The 26486-nt window shown below is 41.0% G+C and overlaps 1 protein-coding gene across 2 annotated transcripts in view; it reads left to right on the top strand.

Annotated features, from left to right (window-relative positions):
* Positions 1–25938, top strand: part of LOC138641708 (ETS translocation variant 1) — a 62665-nt gene extending 36727 nt beyond the window's left edge. For both annotated transcript variants that reach the window (XM_069729315.1, XM_069729316.1), the window contains 8 exons: positions 536–665; positions 5735–5923; positions 9564–9811; positions 21236–21304; positions 21418–21486; positions 23473–23642; positions 24170–24271; positions 25587–25938. In XM_069729315.1, coding sequence (XP_069585416.1) covers positions 536–665; positions 5735–5923; positions 9564–9811; positions 21236–21304; positions 21418–21486; positions 23473–23642; positions 24170–24271; positions 25587–25808 — 1199 coding nt within the window. In that variant the 3' untranslated portion in view covers positions 25809–25938. The remainder of the gene's footprint in view (positions 1–535; positions 666–5734; positions 5924–9563; positions 9812–21235; positions 21305–21417; positions 21487–23472; positions 23643–24169; positions 24272–25586) is intronic.
* Positions 25939–26486: the final 548 nt, after the last annotated feature.

The following is a 26486-nucleotide window of genomic DNA, read 5'->3' on the forward strand; positions in this document are numbered from 1 at the left end:
ACTCATGCTCCATTGTTTCTGCTGCGTGTTCCCTGTGTAGGCTTTTGTGCCCCCCGTGCAGACTCTGCCATATTGGATACACTCGTATCCTTATATTGTCTGTATCGATCCGTGCATTTGGCTGTGTCTACTTAGACACAATTTCTTTGAAAACATAAGTACTACTCTTCCCTAGAGATCAGGGAGTGACAGGAGATCTGCACACAGAACCTTATCCCCTAGTATTTATTTAGGCATCCAGATTGTTAAACTGCTTGCTTTCTACTGATAATGAGATGACTGTGCCAATTCTGTCCCAGTCTATACAGCAAAGTTGAAAAGGAAATCTGTTGTGAAACAGTGAATATCCTAGGATAGGTGTGGCACATGTATGTGTATATATAATATATGTATGTGTACATTTAAGTGTGTATTTCTATGTCCACCTCTTCTTTTTGTATGTGTGTATATATTCGTCTGATAATATTCCAGCACATATAACTTCTAGCTACCGGTCAGTACAATGTTCTAATTGTTAACGATTCTTCTCTCCTAGTGGCTTTTCACGGTGTCCCTTTAAAAATTAAGAAAGAACCGCACAGCCCCTGCTCTGACCTGAACACCGCGTGTGGTCAAGAACAGCCATTTAAGTTCAGCTATGGAGAAAAGTGCCTGTACAATGTCAGGTAAGCGCTCGATACTGGAGACAGATGGCCGAGAAATCTGGTTAGTTTGACGTGTCTGGGATGTTCGACGAAAGCGGGAAACTTTTGAAGGACCTTTCGACGTTCTCTGATCGTTTTTCCACCATCGACCTTCCTCAAATTTTAATATATGCAGACTCCACCCCTATATAATATTTAGCATCTTATTATTAAATATTTTGTACACGTTGCAGTGCTGGGTGCTGCTATAAGAACCAATTGTAGTTGAAATCTCCTAAAAACTCTGGGAACCAACTGTGGTGCCCATCCCTATAAAACTAGCAATTTTAATATTCTATATTAAATATTTGCTTTTTTTTGTAAGATTCTTAGAAGTCACAGTCTATTCCCATGGATATTGTTCTAATTTTCATTTTACGGGTGGCTTTGTTTCTTGTCGTGTCCTTGTTCACAGACTTCTATTGGGTTTGTGTTTCTGCTAAGTTGCTTGAATTGATCGAATCTGCCGAAAATCTAATTTGCAAATTTACTCAAATTTTAGTAGATAAATACAAATTTTCACCGATTGCTGGCAAAAGTCGTTTACCAAAGCAATAAAAATATATTAGTCACCTTTCCGACCACCTGTACCACCACGGTATCTCCCTGGACTGTCCTCCGCTGGCTCCCTCTCTCTCCATTTGCGATCTTCTCCTCACTCTCTTACCTCTTCTCTGCCTTCGGCACTGACCAGACCTTATGCAACATCATGGCTCCATAAAAAAATCTGGCTGCCATTTTTCTCAATTTTAAAGGGAACCTGTCACCTGAATTTGGCGGGACAGGTTTGCGGTCATATGGGCGGGGTTTTCGGGTGTTTGATTCACCCTTTCCTTACCCGCTGGCTGCATGCTGGCTGCAATATTGTGTTGAAGTTCATGCTGTGTCCTCTGTAGTACACGCCTGCACAAGGCAATCTTGACTTGCGCACGCGCAGTATGCTTTGCCCAACTGCGGGCAAAGCCGAAAAGCATTTGTGCGCATGCGCCGGCGCACTATGTCCTGGAACACAGCGAAATACTTCCGGGACATAGTTCGCCGGCGCATGCGCTCTAAGGATTTTCGGCTTTGCCTGCACTTGGGCAAAGCATATTGCGCGTGCGCAAGGCAAGATTGCCTTGCGCAGGCGTGTACTTCGGAGGACACAGCATGAACTTCAACCCAATATTGCAGCCAGCATGCAGCCAGCAGGTAAGGAAAGGGTGAATCAAACACCCGAAAACCCCGCCCATATAACCGCAAACCTGTCCCGCCAAAATCAGGTGACAGGTTCCCTTTAAAGACCATTGGATCGGAAAAAAAATTGGATTCTATTGAATCCAAATTTTGGAGGGCAAATTTGTATCAATTTTGATCCGCTTTGAATCTATTTGCTCATTTCTACCATTGACTTTTCAGAAGAAGCCGGTTTGCAGTATAAAATATAGGAGATTCCTTCTCAGTCCATAATGAGATCGATGATCAATTTTTTGACTACCTTTTGACTCCATTAGACCATGCAGCCAAGTCCAAGTCAATGATAAACAGGACTAATGTGGCAGATCTCAAAATCGCCCAACATTTTAGTAAATAAATGATAAATGTGCAACCCCCCGGACACTGTCAGTTTGCTTAAAATGTAGGATGAGACTGATGGTGGATTTCAGGCTTCCCTTGACTCGGATAGACAATGCAGTGGGATTCACTTTATACATGTGCCAATATGGGACAGAGCTAAAAATCTGGTCATATTATATAAAATTATTGACAAATGTGCAAGACTTTTTGACTTCTGCAAACTTTAAAAAAAAAAAGTTTGAAAAAAAAAAATAAAAATAAAAAAGTAAAATATTTTTAATAATCTTTAATGAAGGCGCAGACTTCTGTTTATTGAGTCTACTAGAGCAGATGAATTTACAATCAGCGTCTAAAAATATTAAGACACCTTTGTAATTTACGGGTCTGTGTAGATGGCACTTATGTAATTTATGGGGCTGTTTTGGGGCCTCTTGGCTCTACGATCCCTGTAGATGAAAAATAATGCTTTTCAGCAGAAGTGTTTACACGCAGATTTTTAACCTTTGCTTTTTTTTTCCCTTACTGTAATGCATTTTTGTTTAGCATAGACGAGACAGGCTTTTAAAGTGATTTACATTGCTGCGCTCGTCCGGCGGTGAGTGTATTGTGACTCGTAGGTAGGCGACATAGGCGATCACATGATTCTCCTTCAGCTTCTATGTAAATATGTCTAATGTAGCAAGGACATCTGTTACATTGTAGCCTGGAAAGGTCGCTTCATTCTCCCTTCTTCCAAAAATTAAAAATCCCTGGAAAAGTTTTAGTCTTTGAGTTGGACCCATCCTCTTGTCAACCAACTGTCCCAGAACTTTTTTTTTTTTTGCTGATGCTGATCCCCAAGGTGTCTTATCATCGGGTCAACTATCAATCTTCTGTAATCTGTGTGCAAGTTCCGTTTTCTTGCAGTGCCTCTACAGGTGAAATGAGGTATTGCATTGATCTCATATGAAAATGTAAGGACTTGCTGGGTTCTTCAGTGCTAGAGACAGGTTTTTTGCAACATTACCACTCTAAATAAAAAAAGGTCTTCTTCATCTATTCAACCAGAGCTTTAGGATTTGATATATGTTCTCTTAAAGGAGTTGTCCAGGATAAAAAAAAAAGCCAGGCTTCTACAGGTTGAGTATGGTATTGCCACTCTACTTGATTAAAGTGAGCTGCAATAGCACGCACAAGCTCTAAACAAGGGTGGCACTGGTTTTTGGAAGAAAGCAGCCATGTTTTTCTAATTCTGGACATTTTTTTTTTTTAAATACAATCCTTTTAATGGCAAGCCTAGTTATATAAAGGCAAATCTCTCCATCTCCCAAATCAATGCATCGGATGGCAGATTTTCTGAGTGAAGCCTCCTCTTAGTCGAGTTCTTACCTCCATATTAGCTAGAATTCAGATTAGCAATGTGTGGATTCCATCTGAAGATAGAGAAAGCTGAGCTCTAACTCCTGTAGAAGCTGCAACCGTGGCTGCGTTTATCTTCTGCTTTAGAAAACCTAAAAATATCCAAAAGTTGTACAAATAGCAGTTATTACTGAGGAGTCCTTTTATTACCTGCACATTTTGGTATTTTGGCTCTCCTCGAGTAGCGACTAGCGAGCATAATGGAAGTGAGTGTGAAACTCGAGCATTTTTCCAGAGGACAGTTTCATTTTAGTGGAAAAAATCTCTCGATCTCTCTTCCCTCTCGATCTCTTTTCTCCCTCTGATCTCTCTCTGATGTCTCTTCTCTCTCTGATGTATCTTCTCTCTGATCTCTCTTCCCTCTCGATCTCTCTTCTCTTCTCTCTTGATCTCTCTCTTCTCTCTCGATCTCTCTTCTCTCCCTCTCGATCTCTCCTCCCTCTTGATCTCTCTTCTCTTCTCTCTTGATCTCTCCTCCCTCTCGATCTCTCTTCTCTTCTCTCTTGATCTCTCTTCTCTCTCGATCTCTCTTCTCTCCCTCTCGATCTCTATTCTCTCCCTCTCGATCTCTATTCTCTCCCTCTCGATCTCTCTCTCTTCTCTCCCTCTCGATCTCTCTCTCTCTTCTCTCCCTCTCGATCTCTCTCTCTCTTCTCTCCCTCTCGATCTCTCTCTCTCTCTTCTCTCCCTCTCGATCTCTCTCTTTCTTCTCTCCCTCTCGATCTCTCTTCTCTCCCTCTCGATCTCTCTCTCTTCTCTCCCTCTCGATCTCTCTCTCTCCTCTCCCTCTCGATCTCTCTTCTCTCTCTCTGATGTCTCTTCCCTCTCGATCTCTTTTCTCTTCTCTCTTGATCTCTCTTCTCTCTCTCTCTGATCTCTCTTTTCTCCCTCTTGATCTCTCTATTCTCCCTCTCGATCTCTCTCTTCTCTCCCTCTCGATCTCTCTTCTCTCTCTCTGATGTCTCTTCCCTCTCGATCTCTTTTCTCTTCTCTCTTGATCTCTCTTCTCTCTCTCTCTGATCTCTCTTCTCTCCCTCTCGATCTCTCTCTCTCTCTCTTCTCTCCCTCTCGATCTGTCTCTCTCTTCTCTCCCTCTCGATCTGTCTCTCTCTTCTCTCCCTCTCGATCTCTCTCTCTTCTCTCCCTCTCGATCTCTCTCTCTCTTCTCTCCCTCTCGATCTCTCTCTCTCTTCTCTCCCTCTCGATCTCTCTTCTCTCCCTCTCGATCTCTCTCTTCTCTCCCTCTCGATCTCTCTCTTCTCTCCCTCTCGATCTCTCTCTCTCCTCTCCCTCTCGATCTCTCTTCTCTCTCTCTGATGTCTCTTCCCTCTCGATCTCTTTTCTCTTCTCTCTTGATCTCTCTTCTCTCTCTCTCTGATCTCTCTTTTCTCCCTCTCGATCTCTCTATTCTCCCTCTCGATCTCTCTCTTCTCTCCCTCTCGATCTCTCTTCTCTCTCTCTGATGTCTCTTTTCTCCCTCTCGATCTCTCTATTCTCCCTCTCTGATCTCTCTTCTCTCTCTCTCTAGATCTCTCTTCTCTCTCTCTCTGATCTCTCTTCTCTCCCTCTCTGATCTCTCTTCTCTCTCTCTCTGATCTCTCTTTTCTCCCTCTCGATCTCTCTATTCTCCCTCTCTGATCTCTCTTCTCTCCCTCTCGATCTCTCTCTCTTCTCTCCCTCTCGATCTCTCTCTCTTCTCTCCCTCTCGATCTCTTTTCTCTTCTCTCTTGATCTCTCTTCTCTCTCTCTCTGATCTCTCTTTTCTCCCTCTCGATCTCTCTATTCTCCCTCTCTGATCTCTCTTCTCTCTCTCTCTAGATCTCTCTTCTCTCTCTCTCTGATCTCTCTTCTCTCCCTCTCTGATCTCTCTTCTCTCTCTCTCTGATCTCTCTTTTCTCCCTCTCGATCTCTCTATTCTCCCTCTCTGATCTCTCTTCTCTCTCTCTCGATCTCTCTTCTCTCTCAATCGAGGTATGGAGCAGTGCCGAGCATGCTCGCCCATCACTACATGCTTTCAGTTTCCTGTGTTACATGTTTGTAGAAAGAACTGATATTTATTGAAAGTAAATAATAGTGGATCTATATTTCCTTTCTAGTGCCTATGATCAGAAACCACAAGTTGGAATGAGGCCCTCTAACCCCCCAACCCCATCAAGCACTCCAGTGTCCCCACTACATCATGCATCACCGAACACAGCACAGAATCCTAAAGCAGAACGTCTTTTTCCTACACATCTTCCACCATCCCAGCCGATCCCAGACAGCACCTACACAATGGACCATAGGTAAGTCACTGTTTGGCTCGCAGAGAGCACCGACTTTACCATTCAAGAATTGTGAGAGTCTCTAAGGTTCTTAAAGGGGCTATTTCCGATGCTGCTAAGGGCTGATGCCTTTGGGTCCCTCTACTGGCAGCTGCTTTTGACATAGAAGCCTTGGCCTGCCTCTCATTTCCCTTCCCGCGGCAATGACATGAGATAGATAGTATTATAAGGCAGCCATACATAAAGAGTGCAGAGATGCTTTGAGTCCACTAGAACAGAAACTTCTCATAGAACAATATTGTTCTGGCTCTATGATATGAGCTGCCCACCAGGGTAGCAGGGTACTCGGTACCGGGTCCGATCTTAAAGGGGATGTCATGGTGTCTGCGACTCGGTCCGTGGCCTTTGGACTCAATTAAAGGGGGATGGTCTTTTAAGGGAAAACAATGTTTATAAGTCTGTCGTGACGCCACCTGTGGTGTTCGGTCATTAGTGGGACCGACACTGCGTTAAAGGGGTCCTGTGGGGGATGTTATTGCTGCACTGATGGTACACTTCCCACAGGTGAAGTGGGGTCCCCAGGGATCCTAAGGTATATGGTGGTGATGACAGTTGCTGGTAAATAAGTAAAGGACACAAGTTATAAGTCTTTACCTGGTTTATTGTAGCTGGCAGGCCACAGTCCTGGGTACCAGGCCCGTGAGCCTTTCCAACTAGCGCTTGCTAAAGTGAAGTCCCTGCTGCCTGAAGCTTCCTGCAGAATCCTCTATTCTCCCTGTTCTGAGACAGGTACCTGGGCAGCTTGAGCCTTTTTACAGGGACTCTATCATGCCCCGGGCTCCTAGGTGCTGCTGCGTCTCAGGCGTTGTGTGGGCCAATACATAAAGCTCTGAGCCCTCCGGTTCTGCCAAGTGTCGTACAGTTCCACTAAGGCCTCAGACTCCCGGTACTCGGTACTGCGCTTCGGTTCTGAGGGTGCCCGGTCACAGTTCCCCTCTGAGCCCTGTTTCACTCCTTTGTTCCTTCCCTTCCGGCTCCTCCACATTCAACCCCTCAGGTCTTCCTCCTTCCAGAGGCTGCAGGTCCCTCTTGGCTGCCAGGCCTTTCTGTCTGCAATCAGTTCCAGACTTCCTTCTACTTCAGTGTCTCTGCCAGACTAACCTCACTGGTCTCCTGGGACCAACTGACTCGCTCCTCCTCCAAACCAGGATCTTTATCCAGGGAAGCTGTCCTAAAACAGGGTTTTGAGCTCCCCCTCCTGGCCTGGATTTGGAAGGTGTTGTGTGTGTGCTAAGCTGCTAAGGGAATCACACTTGTCTCCAGGCATAGCACTACCTTCCCCGAGAGGAAGGCAGCACTACTGTGGTACCCGAACTCCTGGGGTGCCACAGACACATAATCTAATAAATTAATAGGGTATATGAAAAAGGTGGCGTTCATGAGACAGCCCCTTCAGTATAGGTTACTGCCCGGTGATCTCAGCTGAAAAGAATTTTAAGCGACTTGTATGAAGACAGTGACTTAAAGGGGTTGTCTTCTAAGAGTTAGTTATAAGTTGGAGGAGGTCAAGGTGAGCACCAATGAGTCACTCAATAACATATTGAAATGAAAGACTAAGGAAGTAAATGGAAGTTTGCTGCATTTCTTAATGGGCCTAAAAAATAAGCTCATTACATTGTGTCCCCAAGCGATGTGCTGCAATCTGCTCAAGAACCTCGTAGCAATCGTGTAATTCCTCTGCAGCACCACCGCTGGTGAAATGAGGCATTACATGGTGTCCACTAAAATTAATGTTTTCGAGCATTGCTGGGTCCTCCAGAGAGAGTAGACGCTCTTTGTAGACGCTCTCTACTGTGTCATTTGTTCTGATCCTTAATGGAGGACTTTACTCCATCAGATACATGTTGGTGGGATCGAGCAAAGACACTTTTTGGTGTATACTCATGAACGGAGTTGTTTTAGCAATCATAACCCAGTAAAGTAAAGTGAGCTCTCTGTATACAAACCCGGGCTCTCATTGGTGATTCCTTATCCCTATAGTCTTACACAAGCATGGAAATTCCACATCTATTTTGTATATTGGTTTTGCATTGCAAATGTTCCTATCGTGGAGTAAAATGCAACTATGCCGTTCACTAATGGTTTTGAATCACCTTGGCTGGATGCGGCTCACGCCGATGTCAAGCCCGTAGAAAAAAAAACAAAAAAACATAACATCGCTCCCGATCTCTTGATTTGTTGCAGCCTCTTATCCCCGTCCATAAATCCACCTTCCTCTTGTGACCTTCAATGAATAGCGCTGAGGAATCACTTTGATTATCTCACATTGCACCTTTAAAATACAATCACACAATTAACCTTTGGCTGCCGTTCCTCTATAGTTTCATTCCTTCCTTTTACATAAAAGAAAAAAAATGGATTTGTTTTATAATAACTAATAAAAAATTGGATTTAGAATTTAAGGAGTGTCTCCGGAGCTGGCAATAGCGGAGCCAAAAATATGTGCTAATTGCTTTTATGTGTGTGTTTTTTTTTTTTATAAATCATTTTACAGGTGGAACTTTTTAAACAAATTTTATGTGCCTTCATGTTTCATGACTTTGCTTTGTTTTTGTCTAACACTGGGTAGGGTAGAACGGCGCACACATATAAACAAAAGCCGGGTATGGCATCCAAGCATCATGCAGGAGAAAACGTATGCTGGGAGAGCCAAACCTAAAACCAAAATCTCCAGATCCTATTGTTTGATCCTATTGCCCTTTCGGACCCATATAGCTAATCCCAAACTTATTCTAGGCAACAAGGATCCAAAGACTGAAATATAGAATCATAGTTTGTTTTTTTGGAAGGCTAGTGGCCCAAACCAAGCTCTTAAGATGCGCCAACGACTATTTTCTCCAATCCCCTCCCCCAATTTACAGGTCAAGAAGACCAGCCAATTCGTGGTGAGGCTTCATCTCTTAACAGAACGATGGGATTGAATATGTTAAAACCAACCCTGTCCAATCCTCGGTACTTGGATTTCTTCCATTGAGTGACATTTGGGAGGCCCCTACAGACTCTTTAATCCAGCTTGTGGCAGAATACAGAATAAAGGCTGTCATACACATCGAATAGTTGTTGTCGAAACTCCTTTAAAAAACTTGTATTTTCTCTCTCTCTCTCGAGAGAGAGAGAGAGAGCGAGAGAGATTCCTGGTTGGGTTGGAGGAAGCTCGGGAGGTCCCAATATCAGAAAGACTATGGGTGCGCTGGGCTGACTTTAGTCTAATGGAGATCTTTAAGGATCATAAACTTATGCAATGATTTGGAAGCCTTCTCCTTCCTTTTGTGCCCAAAGCATTTCATCCAATAATTAGGTGGTCTTCTGCATGACGTTTTGAGCCCTGCCCTTTTGGCCACAAGAAAACCCACAAAACCTTGTATTAGCTCTTTGTGGTCAATATCCTGAAACCATATACTGTATATTCAAGCTTGATAGACCTTCCCCAATAAAGGTGACCAAACTCTTAGATACTGTGCTCTGAAGAGGCTGAAAAAAAAACAGTACATGAATTGAATGCCGGCTAAACGATAATTTGTAGACCTGTTTCTAAGTTAGTTTTAATTTTTGTAATTTTTGTAATAATTAGTTTCTATTCTCTTATTTTTTTCCAAACCAGGTTTCGTCGGCAGCTCTCAGAACCGTGCAATTCGTTTCCACCGCTTCCTACGTTGCCAAGGGAAGGCCGACCTGTCTACCAACGACAAATGTCTGAGCCAAGCATCCAGTTCCCTCCTCAAGGATTTAAGCAAGAATATCATGATCCGGTGTATGAACACAGCACTATGGTGGGCAATGCCCCCAACCAGAACTTCCCTCCACCTCTTATGATTAAGCAGGAACCTAGAGATTTTGCTTACGACTCAGGTAAATATCCATGTTGTATTTTTTTTTTGCTTACTGTCCACTTTTTGTTGAAGTTCTTAGTTTTGACAATGCTTAAGATATTGAGTTATCCTCTGGTTGGCCAGTCCATCCTGTTATGCATTTTCTGATTTACATTTTGGTAAAATTAATATTAGATGGGTATTAGAGTGATGGACCAGCCTGTCCCAAGGCGGGAACATCTCCAAGATAAAATGACGTGATTCGTTGTATCTGGGGGTGGAGGAGTTGTATATAATAAATATGGACCTAACCAAAACTCAAGTATCATAACCTTAAAATCTTCTTCAAAACACTTATCAGGCCATCGTGGCAAAGTCTGTAGAATACTAAGATGAGTGTTCATAGGAAATGTGAAGGTGTAGATTTTTCATATCTATCTGGACAAAAAAATTGCCTCCAGTAACAAGTGCAACCACATTTCCCACCAGAAGTTTAAAAGTGAGCATAATAGCTGGATGTCTACATTTACACGTAACCCAACCATGCACAAAGCCTCTCCTACAACTCTCACTTGAAGGATTTAGTTCAGGGGTCAAGCAGTTGATTAGATGATCTGACTATTGGTCTTCCTGATGCATCTCCCACCATCGAGTTGACTTCTCTGGTGGAGACATGACCGTTCGTCTAAGTAACAGTTTAAGAAAGTTCGCTATCTAAACTTTTTCGGAAAAAAAAAATAGTATTTGGCCAAATGTATGCTAATTTTAAAGCTGGATTGACATTGAGGCTTGGGAACCAGTCATTTCCCGAAAGGCTTTATCTCAAGGCTAAATTATTTTCCACCTGGGTTAGCAAAACATGTCTGATTTCTTCAAAAAATCAGTGTGAGTCCTATTTTCAGGTGGTGTGTAATATTGATGCTGAGCCTTGTTTGCCTTAATTTAGTTGAGTTGTAATACCAGACTCGATCTTTGGACTGGCGCGCCTTCTGGGGAAAAAGAAGCCATGTTTTCTGTCTTCTATGTACTGTCCTTGTTATGGGCCTCTGGCCACTTTTGTCCCATCTTCCATTCACTAAGCCTCATGTCGTCATTAATGTGTGTTATACTTCAACCGGTCATTTTTGAGGAGCGCTACACCTTGCCACATGCTGTGGCAACACATTATTGACTTGCATCACGTCCCGTATGATGGTGTAGGCCCTATTGAATTAAAGACCTAGTCGAAAATTACCGAAGGCCGAGAGTAAGGACAGATGATGGAAGAACCAATTGTAGGAGCAAAGGCGGTGGGACAGGAAAAAGAAGGGCCAAGGAGCGGTGAATATCGTCAGAATTTTTGTTTTTCTAAACTCCTCTTCCTGGCAACCTATAATCCAGAAGAAAATGATTCCAACTGACATTTCCCTGAATTTATTTAGTCGAAAGCAAATAGCAACAAAATTGGATTTTGGTGAATCCGAATACTTTTGCAAAGCCGAGGCAAATTTGATTAATTTGTAGGAAAAATAAGCTTATGAGCAAAATTTACTCAGCATGTACAAAGGCCACAATGAAAAAAATATAAATAAAAAAATAAAATAAAAAAAAATACTGACTCAGTTGCTCAAGCTTTGCTTAATAAACACGTATCATTGAGATCAAGAGTTACAGTAAGTGCTACTGTCTGGTTATTTGATTTGAGAATTGCGCAGTCTGGATTTCCTCTCTATGCATTAGGAGGGGTCACGGGAACGCAGGCTGCCTTTTAAATCCGTAATGGAAGTTCTGGAGATGGTCTTAAACCAATCCAATAGGTTTTAGCCATGACTGATTGATCTCCAGGGGGGCTGCCTTTTGTAAGCGCTGTCTTACATGAATGGTCTTTGTATCGCTCAGAGCTTCATTCATAAAGTCGACGACGAGAGGTCGTGGGCTAAAAAAGAAAAAAAAAAAAATCTCGGGAGTCCGTTCAATAATCTTGAGCTGGAAGGTTTAAAGTTCCATCAGCTGTTCTGCTTGCCAGATAACTTCCAGCCATGATTAATGCTCGCTGACTGTGCCAATATGTTATATGACTCTACTTTATGGGCTCCGTGTGTCCCGGATATACACAGATGTAGAGAGCTGTATTCTCAACTGTGAAAGATTAAGAAAGAAATACTCTGTTGTGAATTCCATTCAACTTTTTCTTACTTTTTTTTTTTTCTCTCTGCCTTGCCGGTATTGTGGGAAACCTAGCACACATGCAGAAATCTCTGTGACTGGGCCATTCATCTAAATGATGCTTGCAGATATCTATGTTGGAAATCTACGAAAATCCCCTTTTAATTGGGCGGGGGAGGTAGATATGGACACAAGTATATCAACATTAATTAAAAGGATTTTCTGGAAACTAACAACTTTTTATTAATTCTACAGAAAGGGAAAAAATAAGTCATAGTGACCATACCAAACCCCCACCGAACCGTTTCTGATCTCCGCTGCTCCCACTTCCGAGGCTGGTCTCCGTACTGCCTGCACTGTCACAGACGCACATGGGATCGCTGCATTGGTGACCAACTCATCACCGCTATAGCCAGTGATTGGCTGCAGAGGTCACTCGTTCCTGAGCAAGGAAGTACAGAGTTCAGCAAAGAATTTAGGAAGCATTGGAATGGGCTTGGCAGGGACTGGCAATGGAAGCATAACTATGGTTTCAGATAATCATTTTAATGGGCAAATCTAGATGGGCAAAGATTGAGGGTTTACTTCTGATGACCATGTTCTACGCCCTATTAAAAAAAATATATATATATATATATACATATATACATCTGTATTGTATTTATCTCTATCTATATATCTATATATAATGGATGGATATATATATATTATATTTATTAGATAGATATTATAGTATGTACAGGGTACAAGTGCTTTTCTTTTTTTTTATTCTGGGCTCCCGATCCCCCAATTCACCCAGTTGTATAGTAGTTTTGGCCACTGATAGGTGAATAGGTGAAGTTTTAGGGTCTGGGTGGATTTATCATCTGGTTTAATAACTGTCTGCACTTAGCTCCCCCTAGTGGGCATTGCAGGCAGGTAATGTTTTATATTTTAACTTTTTTGCAAAACTGAGGAATCCCCTGTGCTTTTTGCTCAGGTGTGGTGCTCTTTCTAAAAGAAAATGGCTTACTTTTTATGACCCTGGTAAATGACTTTAGGCAAAGAACCCATCCTCCTCATCATCTAGATGTTTTTTTTTCCCCTCTTCTGCATTGGTTGCTGTTTTCCGCATTTGTCAGCCGCGGTGGATCGCTTCCATGTGTAAATACTTTTTGCAGGGAAGCGCTCTTCGGCAAAAGTGCGCATAATTTGACCTTACCGTTATGAAGCGTAGGCTTGTTTTTATTTTCGTAACTTCATGTACTTGCTTTCATTTTGCCTTAATTAGTTTCTTGGCAAGTCTCCTCCAGCAACGCTCTTTTCATTTTCAAGTATCTCATAATAATTGTTTTTATTCAATATCTTTGAAAAGATGCAAACACAACGCCAGCGAAGTTTAATTGTATTGTATTCTAGCATTTTGTGTTTAATTTTTACTTATTTTTCTGCTTTGTGTTTTTTTTTTTAATTGTTTGCTTATTTTATGCATTTCTTTTCTTTAGAACTTTATATAAGATATCAACATCATCATCATCATCATGATCATTTTAATGTATTAAAAATAAATACGATGATGTTATTTATTTTTTAAACTGGGGCTGCTATAGACTTTCACATGCTCATAAACCTTTTCAGCAGGCTCATTGTCATCAGAGGCAGGATTACAAGGACAGGTGACACCGCCATACAAAGCTGATAACACAGAATCCACCAATCACTATAGGCCATGTTGCAGCTTCTCCTGCTACTCTCCCTTCATAATGACTTTTGCACACGCTCATTAGATGCTTCAATACAATTACCGTATTTTCCGGCATATAAGACGACTTATTAACCCCTGAAAATTTTCTCAAAAGTCGGGGGTCATCTTATACGCCGGGTACGGCGTGTGCAGGGAGCGATCCTGGATGGTTTCCAGGGTCTGGAGGAAAGGAGACGCTCCTTCAGGCCCTGGGATCCATATTAATGTAAAAAAATATAAAAATAAAAAATATGGATATACTCACCCCTCCGACGGCCCCCGGCTCTCAGCGGTGCAAGCGGCGGCCTCCGTTCCTAAGGATGCATTGAGCGTAGGACCTGGACTAATTTTCCAGTGTGAAAATTTGCAAGATTTCATTTTTTAACATATTTTAAAATATTTATAAATATAGCCATGACGGAAAGTGTTGGCATCATTGAAATTGTTTCAGAAAGTGAAGTATTTCTCCCAGAAAATTATTGCAGTTACACACGTTTTGTTATACACAGGTTTATTTTCTTTGTGTATATTGGAACAACACAAAACCAGAGAAAAAATGGCAAATTGGACATAATTTCACACAAAACCCCAATAATGGGCCGGACAAAATTGTTGGCACACTCTATTTAATATTTGGTTACACACCCTTTGGAATAAATAACTGCAATCAGTCTGTTCCTATAACTACCAACAAGCTTCTTATACCTCTCAACCGAAATTTTGGGCGACTCTTCTTTTGCTCTATTTGAAGGCGTCTTCTCCCAACAGCAATTCTAAGATCTCTCCACAGATGTTCAATGGGATTTAGATCCGGACTCATTGCTGCCACTTCACAACTCTCCAGCGATTTGTTTCCATTCATTTCTGGGGTCTTCTTGAACTATGTTTGTGGTCAGTGTCCTGCTGGAAGACCCATGGCCTAGGACACAAACCCAGCTTTCTGACACTGGGCGCTACATTACCACCCTTTGGTAATCTTCAGCTTTTATGATGCCTTGCTCATAGTCAAGGCTCTTAGGGTCAGAGGCAGTGAAACAACCCTCAAAACATCTTTGAACTTCCACCATATTTGACTGTAGGTACAGTGTTCTTTTCTTTGTATGTAGAAAAGCCGCGGAGACACCATCACGTGTTTCTCAACGCAAGCAATAAATAGCCAGGTCTTTCACCGGGAAGGAACAACCATGGGAAGGGCAGCATCCAAAAAGGAAAACCACCTATGCCAAAACATGGTATCCATCCACAGACAGCTGTTTCGGGGTATATATATTTTCTTTGTAGACCTCATTCCGTTTTGGTAAACAGTAGAATGATGTTCTTTACCAAAAAACTCTATTTTGCTTTCATCTGTCCAGAAGATGCTTTCCCAGAAGGATTTTGGCTTAGTCGCATACATTTTGGCAAACTGCATTGTAGCTTTTTTAAGTTTGTGTCAGCAGCGGGGGTCCTTCTGGGTCTCCTACCATAGCGTTTCATTTCATTCAAATGTTGCTGGATAATTCACACTGACATTGATGCACCCTGAGCCTGAAGGACAGCTTGACTTTCTTGGGGACTTGATTGGGACTTATCCACCATCCGGACTGTCCTACGTTGCAACCTGTCATCAATTTTTCTCTGTCGTCCAGGGAGATTAGCTACAGTGGCATGAGTTTTAAACTTCTCGATTATGTTACACACCGTGGACAAAGGAACATCAAGCTCTATAGAGACGGACTTGTAATCTTGAGATTGTTGATATTTTTAAACAATTTTGGTTCTCAAGTCCTCAGACCATTCTCTTCTCCTCTTTCTGTTCTCCATGCTTAGTGTGGCACACACAGACACACAATTCACAGATTAAGTCAACGTCTCTCCTTTTTTTCTGGTTTCAGGTGTGATTTTCATATTACACACCACACCTGTTACTTGCCACAGGGGAGTGTGAACGAGCATCACATGCTTGAAACAAATTTATTTACCCACAATTTTTGAAAGGTGCCAAGGACCATTTTGGGGGTTTTGTGTAAAATTATGTCCACTTTCTTTTCTGTGTGTTTTTTGTGGAATTAAAGGAATTAAACATGTGTATTACAAAACGTGTATCCTCAATAACTTTCTGGGAGAAATACTTCATTTTCTGTAACAACTTCAAGGGTGCCAACGCTTTTGGACAATTATTTACATTCTAACGGGACAATTGTTTGGGAGGCCTTGCACCCACTGCTTTTCCCATGGTACTGTTCCATTTTTCCTCGATGGATAGAATAAAATCCTGATTTAGGCAATAGGTCATTGTGACGATGGCTTCCCTTTAAGCCAGGCTCTGCTTTGCTTATGCACAGTCCTAGATAATCACATTATCTGCTGACTATAAAATATGTGATGAAGTCTATTCACGCTAATCTGTTTTTTTTCTTTTTTCCATCCGATGAAGAGTTGGAGCCGAGATGGTCTCATGGAATTACATTTATTTAGCTTTAGTCATGTCTTAATCAGGGAGCGAGATACAATTAGTCTTCAGCGTTTTCTAATTGTTTGCTTTGAACTCACCCTGTTTAACCAGTGCAAATAGTTCTGTGTTTTGTATCAACATTTCGTACAGTTTGAAACTGTAAATGCTAAATTTCATTGATGTGACTGGTTATTAGATAAGGTAGAAATGGAAGCAGCCGGCAATTTAATTAGCTACTATTTTTCTGAGCAAGTCATTACTTTGATGAACCTCAGAGCAATGTTTATGGCTCCTAATTAACCATGTTAGTCATTTGATTGAATAATCACTTTAGAAATGTTTCTGCAATTTGATTATGCCCTGACCCGCTCTTAGAGTCACAAATTAACAGTTAGACCTTTCGAGACTCTGGAGGATTCTGGGATTTATTTTTTTTTAAGGCTGGTTTCACATTTGCATTTTTTTTTTTTGCGGTGAAAAATGCAAAAAAACATGCGTTTTTTCCCTATATTTAACATTAAAAACGCATGCGTTTTTTTGCATGCGTTTTGACGCGTTTTTGCAACGCATGCGTTTTTTCTCTGCATGCGTGGTGTTGCAGAAATGCAACATGTAGTAATTTTTGCGGTGTTTTTTTGCCGCAAAAAAAACGCATGCGTTTTTTCACGGCAAAAACACCTATTGATGTCTATGTAAACGCATGCGTTTTTAAGCACATGCGTTTGCGTTAAAAACGCATGCGTTTTTATAAAAAAAACAAAACACACTGATATGCCACCCCCCACCATAAAGGTGATAAAGGGATCCTAACCCTAAAGGGATCCTAACCCTAAAGGGATCCTAACCTTATCCCTAACCCTAAAGGGATCCTAACCCTACCCCTAACCCTAACCATAACCCTAAAGGGATCCTAACCCTACCCCTAACCCTAATCCCTTTAGGGTTAGGGTTAGGATCCCCTTAGGCTTAGGGGTAGGGTTAGGGTTAGGATCCCTTTAGGGTTAGGGTTATGATCCCTAGCCCTACCCCTAACCCTAACTATTTCTGTTTATAGTGGGTTTTTTACTTTATTTTGATGATTGGCAGCTGTCACACATTTCTCAGCATGCGTTTAAAAAACGCAAACGCATGAAAAAACGCATGTAAACGCGTCAAAACGCCGCGTTTTTTTCACCACATGCAAAAACGCATGCGTCAAAAAAACGCCGCGTTTGCACGCGTTTACACACATTTTTTCACCATGCTTTTTTTTTTTTTAAACGCATGCGTTTTGAAACGCAAGTGTGAAACCAGCCTAAAAACATGATATTGCCTTGGTATTATAAGACCCCATAAGTCCAAAATATTCTATTAAATGGGACCCTCATTTTTTTTTTTTTTTTAAATCAAAGACTTGCCCATGTTTTTTTTACAACTAACCCATTGATTTAAATAAAAATGGTGTAATACCACATTTTGCCTGTGGTGCCGCTGTGGGAAAATTGTGCTCTTATTAGTTAATCCCCCCCCCATGGATTACACTGATTGCTGAGAGGTGAAACAGGAAAACTTTTTATAAGTTAATTTTTATGGGATGAAAAAAGAGATTTGCTCATGTATTACATGGACAGTCCATTGATTTTATAAAAATAATATGTAATACTTTATTTCTCCTGCGGGGGCACTGCAGGAAAACTGAACAGTTATTGTCAACGTTCCCCATAGATCACGCCGATCAGTCTGAGCAATAGAAAAAATGAATAGCAGCCAATGTCCAGGGAATCCTTTTAGTATAAGTTTGCACTCAAGTGCTTGTTCACACATTGCATTTTTGCTTTTTTTTTTTGCTGTGAAAAAAGCAGCGTTTTACTGTAACAGCATAGTGAATGAGATTTTTTGCTTGCAGATTTCAAGCGGTTTCAAATCTACAGCATGTCAAATCTTTCAGCATTTTTACAGCATTTTTTTTTACCCATTCAAATAAATAGGAAAAAATGCTATTTTTGGTGCAGAAATGTCTGATGCAAATACTTAAAGGGAACCTGTCACCCCAAAATCATATATGAGCTGCGGCCACTGGCAGCAGGGCCTTATCTACAGCATTCTGTAATGCATTCTGTGATGCTGTAGATAAGCCCCCATGTAACCTGAAAGGTAAGAAAAGCAGGTTATATTATATTCAACCAGGGGCGGTCCCGGTTCGTTTTGGGTCCGATGGGCGTTGCGGTCCGGGGCCTCCCATCTTCATACAATGACGTCTTCTTCTTGTCTTCCTGCCACGGTTCCGGCACAGGCGAACTTTGTCTGTCCTGTTGAGGGCAGAGCAAAGTACTGCATTGCGCAGGCGTTTGGCCTCTCTGACCTTTCCCGTCGCCAGTGCACATTCCCTAGGTCAGTGTCGGACTTTGCTGCCAAGGGTCTACAGTAACACAGAATCTAAGGACCCACTGTCGATGATTAATTTCTCTGCAAATATTACAAGTGTATTGTCATTGCTTATTGGCACTTCTTCGCAGCGGCCCACCTGGGAATTCTCCTTCTCTCCGGTGGGCCAGTTCAAGCCTTCCCTTGTGTCAACTCTCCCCCATCGTTCACTGCTGCATGTCTCGCGGCTGTTCGACAGCCACAACACATGCAAGGATAGCCTGTCTGTTAGGCAATCCCTGCATGTGTTGCATCCGTCGAACAGCAGCAAAATATGCAGCCGCGGTGACTTCAACATATTAGTCGAGCACGCCGACCACACTATCAGCACACGAGCATGCTCGGGTAACGCTTTATCCAAGCAGGCTCGCTCGTTACTAGTAATACTTACCCTGTGTTGCCATTGCAGAGAAATGGTACACCTGCTTGCAACTTCCTCCACCGATTGCAATGATTGCCGAGACTAGGAACAAAGCTACTCTGCTTCAGCAATTTTCTGGGGGACTAAAATCACTAGTGATTATCCAAAGTGGATGACCCCTTTACGTTTACTACAACTGTCAGCAGAGTTTAGAAGTCTTTTACTTACTGTCTTTATAAGACCATTATTGTTAAAATCGCGGACTCAATATTTACCTAGAGCAAACATGGTAATCTTCTGTAAGAACATCATATCCGCTGCCCAAGTCCAATTTTACTGTACTAAAGTTTGGAGATGGTTGTGGAAGAACAAAAGCTTGTTTGTGCCGATTCCTAAAGGAAGAGCGTACGCCGTCATTACTCCCGTGATGGTCATTGTTACTTTATTCGTACAGACAATTGAAACCTTAGAGCGATCCAGAATGAACTTACTGGGGAGCAGACATGTCAGTGTGATCAGGATGAAGTTTCATCGTAACTGTGAACTTTTTGATTTCCTTTATCTGGTGTTGCCCCTATTGATGCACATTGGCTCTCGTCCATAAAAACACATTGAGCTGAGCGATAGTTACATGTATACTCTATGGACATAGAGGTCATACTTTTAGCGATTTCCCATTCTAAAAGCATTTCTTTTTTTACTTTTTTATTTTATTGCTCTATATGGAAAAGTACAAAACTTCATGATAAGTCATATCCACTGAAATCCTCGCAGGTCTCATTTTGACACTTGTCTGGTTCCCAGCTGGTCTCTACTTTCTACTCCTCCTTGACACACAGGAAATGACTGCTCTACCAATGATTGGCTGCAGATGGTCACATGTCCCTTTGTTGAGACATCCTCCTGTCTTTAGCAGAAAGTAGAGACCGATAGAGGACATGGCAGCATCGTAACGGTAGCAGTGGTTGAAAGTCAAGGGGAGTATTACTTTTTGATTTGGATTTTTTTTGTGCTGTTTTAGAATCATTGTAATATATAACTTTTGCAAGATTCAAGGTTCTGACGGGAGTTTTTTCTTTTTTAGCTCAATGAGTACTATCTATCAGTCTTCCGTAAAAATCTTCAAGAATTCTATGGTTTAAAACCTTACTAAGCAACCAGTTCTCTAATTACCATAAATGCTTTCTTCACACTGACACCAAGCTGTGAAATCTTCCATATATACATATACTATAGTGTGTCTGTGTGTGTGTGTATATGTATGTGTGTGTATATATGTGTATGTATATATAGCGACAGTGTGTGTGTGTGTGTGTGTGTATATATACGGTATATACACACATACATACATACACTGTCGCTATATAAATAAATATTCCATATACAGTATATACCCTGTAGATATAATATATACACACACAAGTTTTTATATATTTTTATATGCAGTATAACTGGCACACTAAATCAAACCCCATTATAGTTCAAAGATATAATGCAAAAAATATATTAAAAATAAAATAAAAAAATGCATAACTAATGAGAAAGCTAACTTCAAACACTTTCAAATCATATGTTAAACAAATAATTAAAATATATGCATATTGTTTTATTATTATTTTTCAAAACTTGAGTGTGTTTTGAAAATAAAAATAATATATTTTTACATTCATTTTATTAAACTATTCTATACACATTATTTGAATTTTTTTTGTGGTATAACGTGTGTGTGTGTGTGTGTATATATACAAAATATATAAAAGATTATATATATATATATATATATATATATATATATATATATATATATATATATATATATATATATAAAATAATAATAATAATAATAATATAAATTTTTTTTTTTTAAATATTTATAATTGACCCAACATTTAAGGCTTCTTTCGTGGCATAAATTTCCATCCTATAAATAACAAAAAAAAAGAAAATGCAATTTTCTTACAGCACTTTTTTTTTTTTTTTTTACTTGTAGATTGTGGCGATTATGAAAACATTGTACAACCTAATGTAATTAATCAGAACAGATCAGGCAACTGTGAATCGTGCTAGTTTGAAGGAAGGGGGGGGAAATACTAAGTGCTATTTAAAGTAAAGTGTGATTGCCAAAGGAGCTGACCTTTAGCAAGGTTGATTATGCTGAAAGTTTGAGTTCAAGTGACTGTGTTAGATAAAATCAACGTTCTTCATGTTCTCGTTTCATTTTGCCTTGCCACGTGCGTGTGTCTGGGATACGGCTAACCATGTGTTGACAGGTTTCCTTTCGCTGCGGCGCGTGTCCCTTTCTGTTACTCTTCTGTCTGCAGGCTGTCTCATTGATAACCTGCACGCTTTCAATTCCAGACACTTCTTTGATTAGCATTGTCTTGTTTTTTCCTTGCAGAAGTGCCTAGCTGCCATTCCATTTACATGAGGCAAGAAGCTTTCCTGGCACATCCCAATGGAGCAGAAGGTATTTCATTCTACCGCTGTTTTTATTTATTTATACGTCGCGCTATGCCACCGCAACCAATGTATCGCTTTCAACTCACGATTGACTTTTTTTTTTTTCCTAACTTATTTTAGGTTGTATGTTTGAGAAGGGTCCTCGACAGTTCTTTGATGACACATGTGTGGTCCCGGAGAAATTTGAAGGTATGCGTTCGATTTTTTTTTTTTTTTTTTTTTTTTGGGGGTGCCAAATACTGCATCTTTACAAAAAAAAAAATCATAGCACAACTTTGTTACCTTGTGTGGTTTGTGCCAAAATAAAGTAAATTGAAATGTAGGAAATCTGGTAATTGTAAAGCATGGAGATCTAGTGATTACTACAAACACTGCTCCTCGTGGGCGGGCCTAAGAAATTACCAATGCTGCATAAGATAAGCTTCTAGAAGCTCCTGGCCTTGAAAATGGTGGCAGCTTCATGTCTTCTTGCTTATCTTATGCAGCATTGGTGATTTCTTAGGCCCGCCCATGAGGAGCAGTGTTTGTAGTAGTCTTCTTGCTTATCTTATGCAGCATTGGTAATTTCTTAGGCCCGCCCATGAGGAGCAGTGTTTGTAGTAGGCTTCTTGCTTATCTTATGCAGCATTGGTAATTTCTTAGGCCCGCCCATGAGGAACAGTGTTTGTAGTAGGCTTCTTGCTTATCTTATGCAGCATTGGTAATTTCTTAGGCCCGCCCATGAGGAGCAGTGTTTGTAGTAATCACTAGATCTCCATGCTTTACATGCCTTCTTCATGCCTTTGAGTGTAATCATTTGTCCTAATGATGGGTGCTAATACATATACTCGGCATGAAACCTTGTTAGGCTTGATGCACTAGTGAAAGCTTGTCAGGGTCTGGGCGGCAGCAGTCAATACCTCTCTTCTTTGAGAAAGAAGAAAATTCATTTTAGGCTACAAAGGTTTTAAAATGCTCAGAAAAGTCTTGTGTTGACGATAGCGATTCCTTCTTGTTATTGGAGAGTTATCTCTCCCCCCTTCTCATAACCATTTTTTTTTGCTTAAAGAACAACATCCCTCATCTTAAAGGGTTATTCCTAAAACATGAAGTTATTCCCTATGCACGGGTCAAGGGGTAATCTTTAGATTGCTGGGGGTGCTTTTTGGATCTCTGGGAATCTCGGGGGTTGGATCCCCAGTGATCGTTAAGTTTTTTTACCTTTCCCATGAAGAGGGGAAAATTATTTCAATCTAAGCCAGTTATCCTGGATAGGTAACAGGATTCTGAACGATACTTATCCCATCACTAGGACCCAACGGACCCTAAAGACATGGCTCCATTCATTGACTGCAGGATTGCTGGAAATGGCGGAGTGCAGTGCTTGGCTATAACCAACAGTGCCGTAGACCATGATTGGAGCCATGTTGTGCATACGCATTCATCATTTCATTCAAAAGGCGACTATTTCAGAATCTCGATCTTGAGATTGGCGGGAATAATACTTTCCCAATGATCAGAACCTTATTACCTATCCTGTAGAATATTGATAACCTGCTAAGATGGGAAAAGCTCCGAGATTAGAGAGTGATGTATCTCCTGTTTCAATATTGATGTCAAGCTAGAAGACAACCATGGTTGCAAATACGTTTTTGTTTTGTTTTTTGCTTAAAACCGTTCATGTAATTAACTGGACAGAAGAGGCCAAATACGTAACTTTGTGCGTTGTTCATGACTGACGCACGTTGTTTTGCATATTTATCATACAAATTATGCACTTATGGATAAGCACAGAAAACATTCTGGGCTTTTGTGTTCTGAGCGTATATCATGTATAATATTATTGTCCATCTGCAAAACGACGCTGCCGCTCCTGCAATGGCAGCAAATCTGCAACAGAATTCCAGGCGGACTATCCATTTTCTGAAAAGCCTGTATGGATTGCATAACGTTGGCAGAATTCAGGAGTTTGTAATGAAACAACTGTGCAATAGAGGCAACTTAAAGGACCACTAACCTAAATTCATCAATATATAACCAATGCCATTTTGGGTACTGTCCCTTTAAGAAGTCCAACCCCCCCCCCCTGTAAAAAAAAAAAAAAACAACAAATAACATATGATCATTTATTTACATTTTAGTGATCTGTGTCAACTGAATCTATGAGCTGTAATAATCTTTTTTGTAATTTTGCAGGTGACATTAAACAAGAGCCCGGACTGTACCGTGAAGGGCCAACCTATCAGAGACGAGGCTCGCTCCAGTTATGGCAGTTTTTAGTTGCATTACTTGACGACCCTGGAAATTCCCATTTTATTGCCTGGACAGGCCGAGGCATGGAGTTCAAGCTTATTGAGCCCGAGGAGGTAGGCGCATTCTTCTGGTTGAGGGCATCTTTAGGGGGAGGTTGCCTTTTTACATGGTTTTACCAATATTATGGCCCCTCCAAGCAGATTGCCGGCACTGTATTGTGTCCTTAGTGTCAGCTCTTTCATTGCTCTGACTTGGCATCTACCAGGTAGCACAGGAAGAGGAAGTTACATGCGAGCACCCTCCTATTGGTTACTCACATGCAACTTCCTGCTTGTGGAGGGAGGAGCAAAGGAAGATCATAATGTTGTAAAAGTGTTCTGTTACCTATAAAACCTATCCAAACAGGCCAAGTATTCAATAAAATACCGTACACCTGCTTTTTTTCTCTTCCATCCACCTGACTTGGTACCTCCTCTACAGTCAGTAGGTAAAAGACGTTCCTAAGAAGTACATGAAGGGTCTGCTGAAAGTTGGATAGAACGAAACTTTTTTTTAAACTAATTATTAACAAGTGTTACATTACAAACTTGAACTTGATGAGTTTAATTGTATGGTTTATGTTCCTTTTTTTTTGTCATAGGTGGCACGACGATGGGGTTTACAGAAAAACCGACCCGCCATGAACTATGATAAGCTTAGTCGTTCACTGCGCTACTACTATGAGAAGGGAATTATGCAGAAGGTGAGATGTCAATTTCATGTCCTATAAGGGTTGGTCATGATTTAGAAATTGTGCTTTCTAAACTACAAAAAAAAACCTGGTTTAGATTAGAAGTCATCCAAACTATTGAAACAGACACCAAGGCCAAGAATAAAGGGTTCAAAGTCCATACTCTTGATTGAGAGTTGACCATGTATAATGGCTCCATCTAGGCCAAAATTAATTGGAGATATGAAACTGGAGCTCGCACCATTTTATTGTTGTAATTGCACAATCCTTGCCCCATATCGATGAAGTTGTTACCCACTTCTGGCTTTAGAGTTAGAAAATGCAGTTGATCTAGGATAAGCTTCATTTGCGGTCACCCAGTATTTTGGCAATCTACTGGTTTATATTCCCAACAAACACTCCATTTTTAGTTCAAAGGCATCCAAAGAGCTGGTCAAGTAAAATTCCTGTTAAAGATGAGCAGATCTGACAAGATTCAAATTTGCCAAATTTTTGCAAATTTTCCCGAAAATTTGATTTGCAGAGAATTTATTCTCAGCAAATTGAATGTCCCTTATTACGCCCCGGGGTCTGGAATACTCACTTCACCGCTAACCTCTGCTGCTCACCATCCCCCGTAAAATCCTCCCCACATATTCTTACCATCGTAGTGCTGAAACCCTGGGCATCTTCACGCAGGGATGTGGCAGGTCTAGTTGTGGCCCAGAGTGCTCATAGTAAAGTTGAAGCTCACCTCATGACGTTGCCTCAACCTTCCAACGTGCGTATGCAGAGACTTCCCGGGACTAGTTGCGGTTGCAAATCCCAACTTAAAGTGCACGTCCTAATGTCACCGTACTTACTGTGACACCATGACACGCGCCTTAACCCTATACTGTGCACTCTAGGTCGAGACTAGATTTCATTCAGTGAATGGAGGCGTTGTGAAGAGGCGCCAAGGACCATAAAGGGGATAGCGAGCAGCCAGCTGCCATTTTGCTGTATTCACCCAGAATGATTTGCAAAAAATGTCTGCATTTTGGAGAATACAGATTTTTTTTCCAAAATGTTAGCAGAATTTAAGTCCACTTAAATTTGCCCCTCTCTAGTCTTGTGTTGAAAAATATCATATTTTTAAGCCCTCTCTTTCTGAAAATTGTCAACCAGTCAGGCTAAAGCAGAACTTCCATTCTGAAGAGAACTCTAACCAACTTTTGGGGACACTGTGTGGCTACAAAATATAACAACCCATCCACATTACTACCTGGAGCTATCATCTTCTAAATGTATTGAACATGTAGACATTAATGCGGATGGTGATAATAAAATTCTTCTTTCTCCATCTAAGGTCGCCGGAGAGAGATACGTGTACAAATTCGTGTGCGATCCTGAAGCCCTCTTCTCTATGGCCTTCCCAGACAATCAACGGCCGCTGTTGAAAACGGACATGGAGCGACACATTAATGAAGAAGACACAGTGCCATTGTCACATTTTGAAGAAAATATTCCCTACATGGCAGACGGAGGCTACTGTAACAGTCACCCATACAATGAAGGATACGTTTACTAACAGAGGGGGGGAAAAAAAAGACATTTCTATGACGACGATCATTTCACTTTTCTTCGCAAGACCCGAGAAAAGAAAAAAATATACATTTTTTTTTATAAATATATAAATATATATATTTAGTAGATCATAAATGGGCTTTTCCTGTTGCATATCTCCTATGGTCTGCCATGGACAAAGCACTTTACTTGAGGGGCGGAGGATAAAGCTGATACTATGTATGTAACAGGACGATAACAGATGGATATCTAATATTCATTTATGCTCGGGAAGGGAACTTAAAGCTCACGGTACTTCATTAATAAGTCATGACGGTGTTTCTTTCCTTCAGTTTTAAGATCTCATGATATATTGTACATTATTTCTGGATACACAGAGTACAGTTAATTTTCATGGTATGAATGACTCTTTATAAGATTTTCCTCCGTTGAAATTAATTTTTTTTTATATTATATATATTTTTTACATTGGTACATGCCTTGGCTCCTCATTTGAGGAGTTAAAAGGGCTCTCCATATTATCAGGCTTCACTAGGTTCTAGAGTAGACACTTGCGAATTCCGTACTCATGACAGATCTCAGTGCTTGAGATACCAAAAAACCTGCTCTTAAAACTTCACAGATGTCCACCTCCCACCATTCTCTGACACTCCGTGAAGTTTAAGCTCCTTGCTTGGTTTGA

The sequence above is a fragment of the Ranitomeya imitator genome, chromosome 6, assembly GCF_032444005.1.
Source record: "Ranitomeya imitator isolate aRanImi1 chromosome 6, aRanImi1.pri, whole genome shotgun sequence".
NCBI classification, from domain to species: domain Eukaryota; kingdom Metazoa; phylum Chordata; class Amphibia; order Anura; family Dendrobatidae; genus Ranitomeya; species Ranitomeya imitator.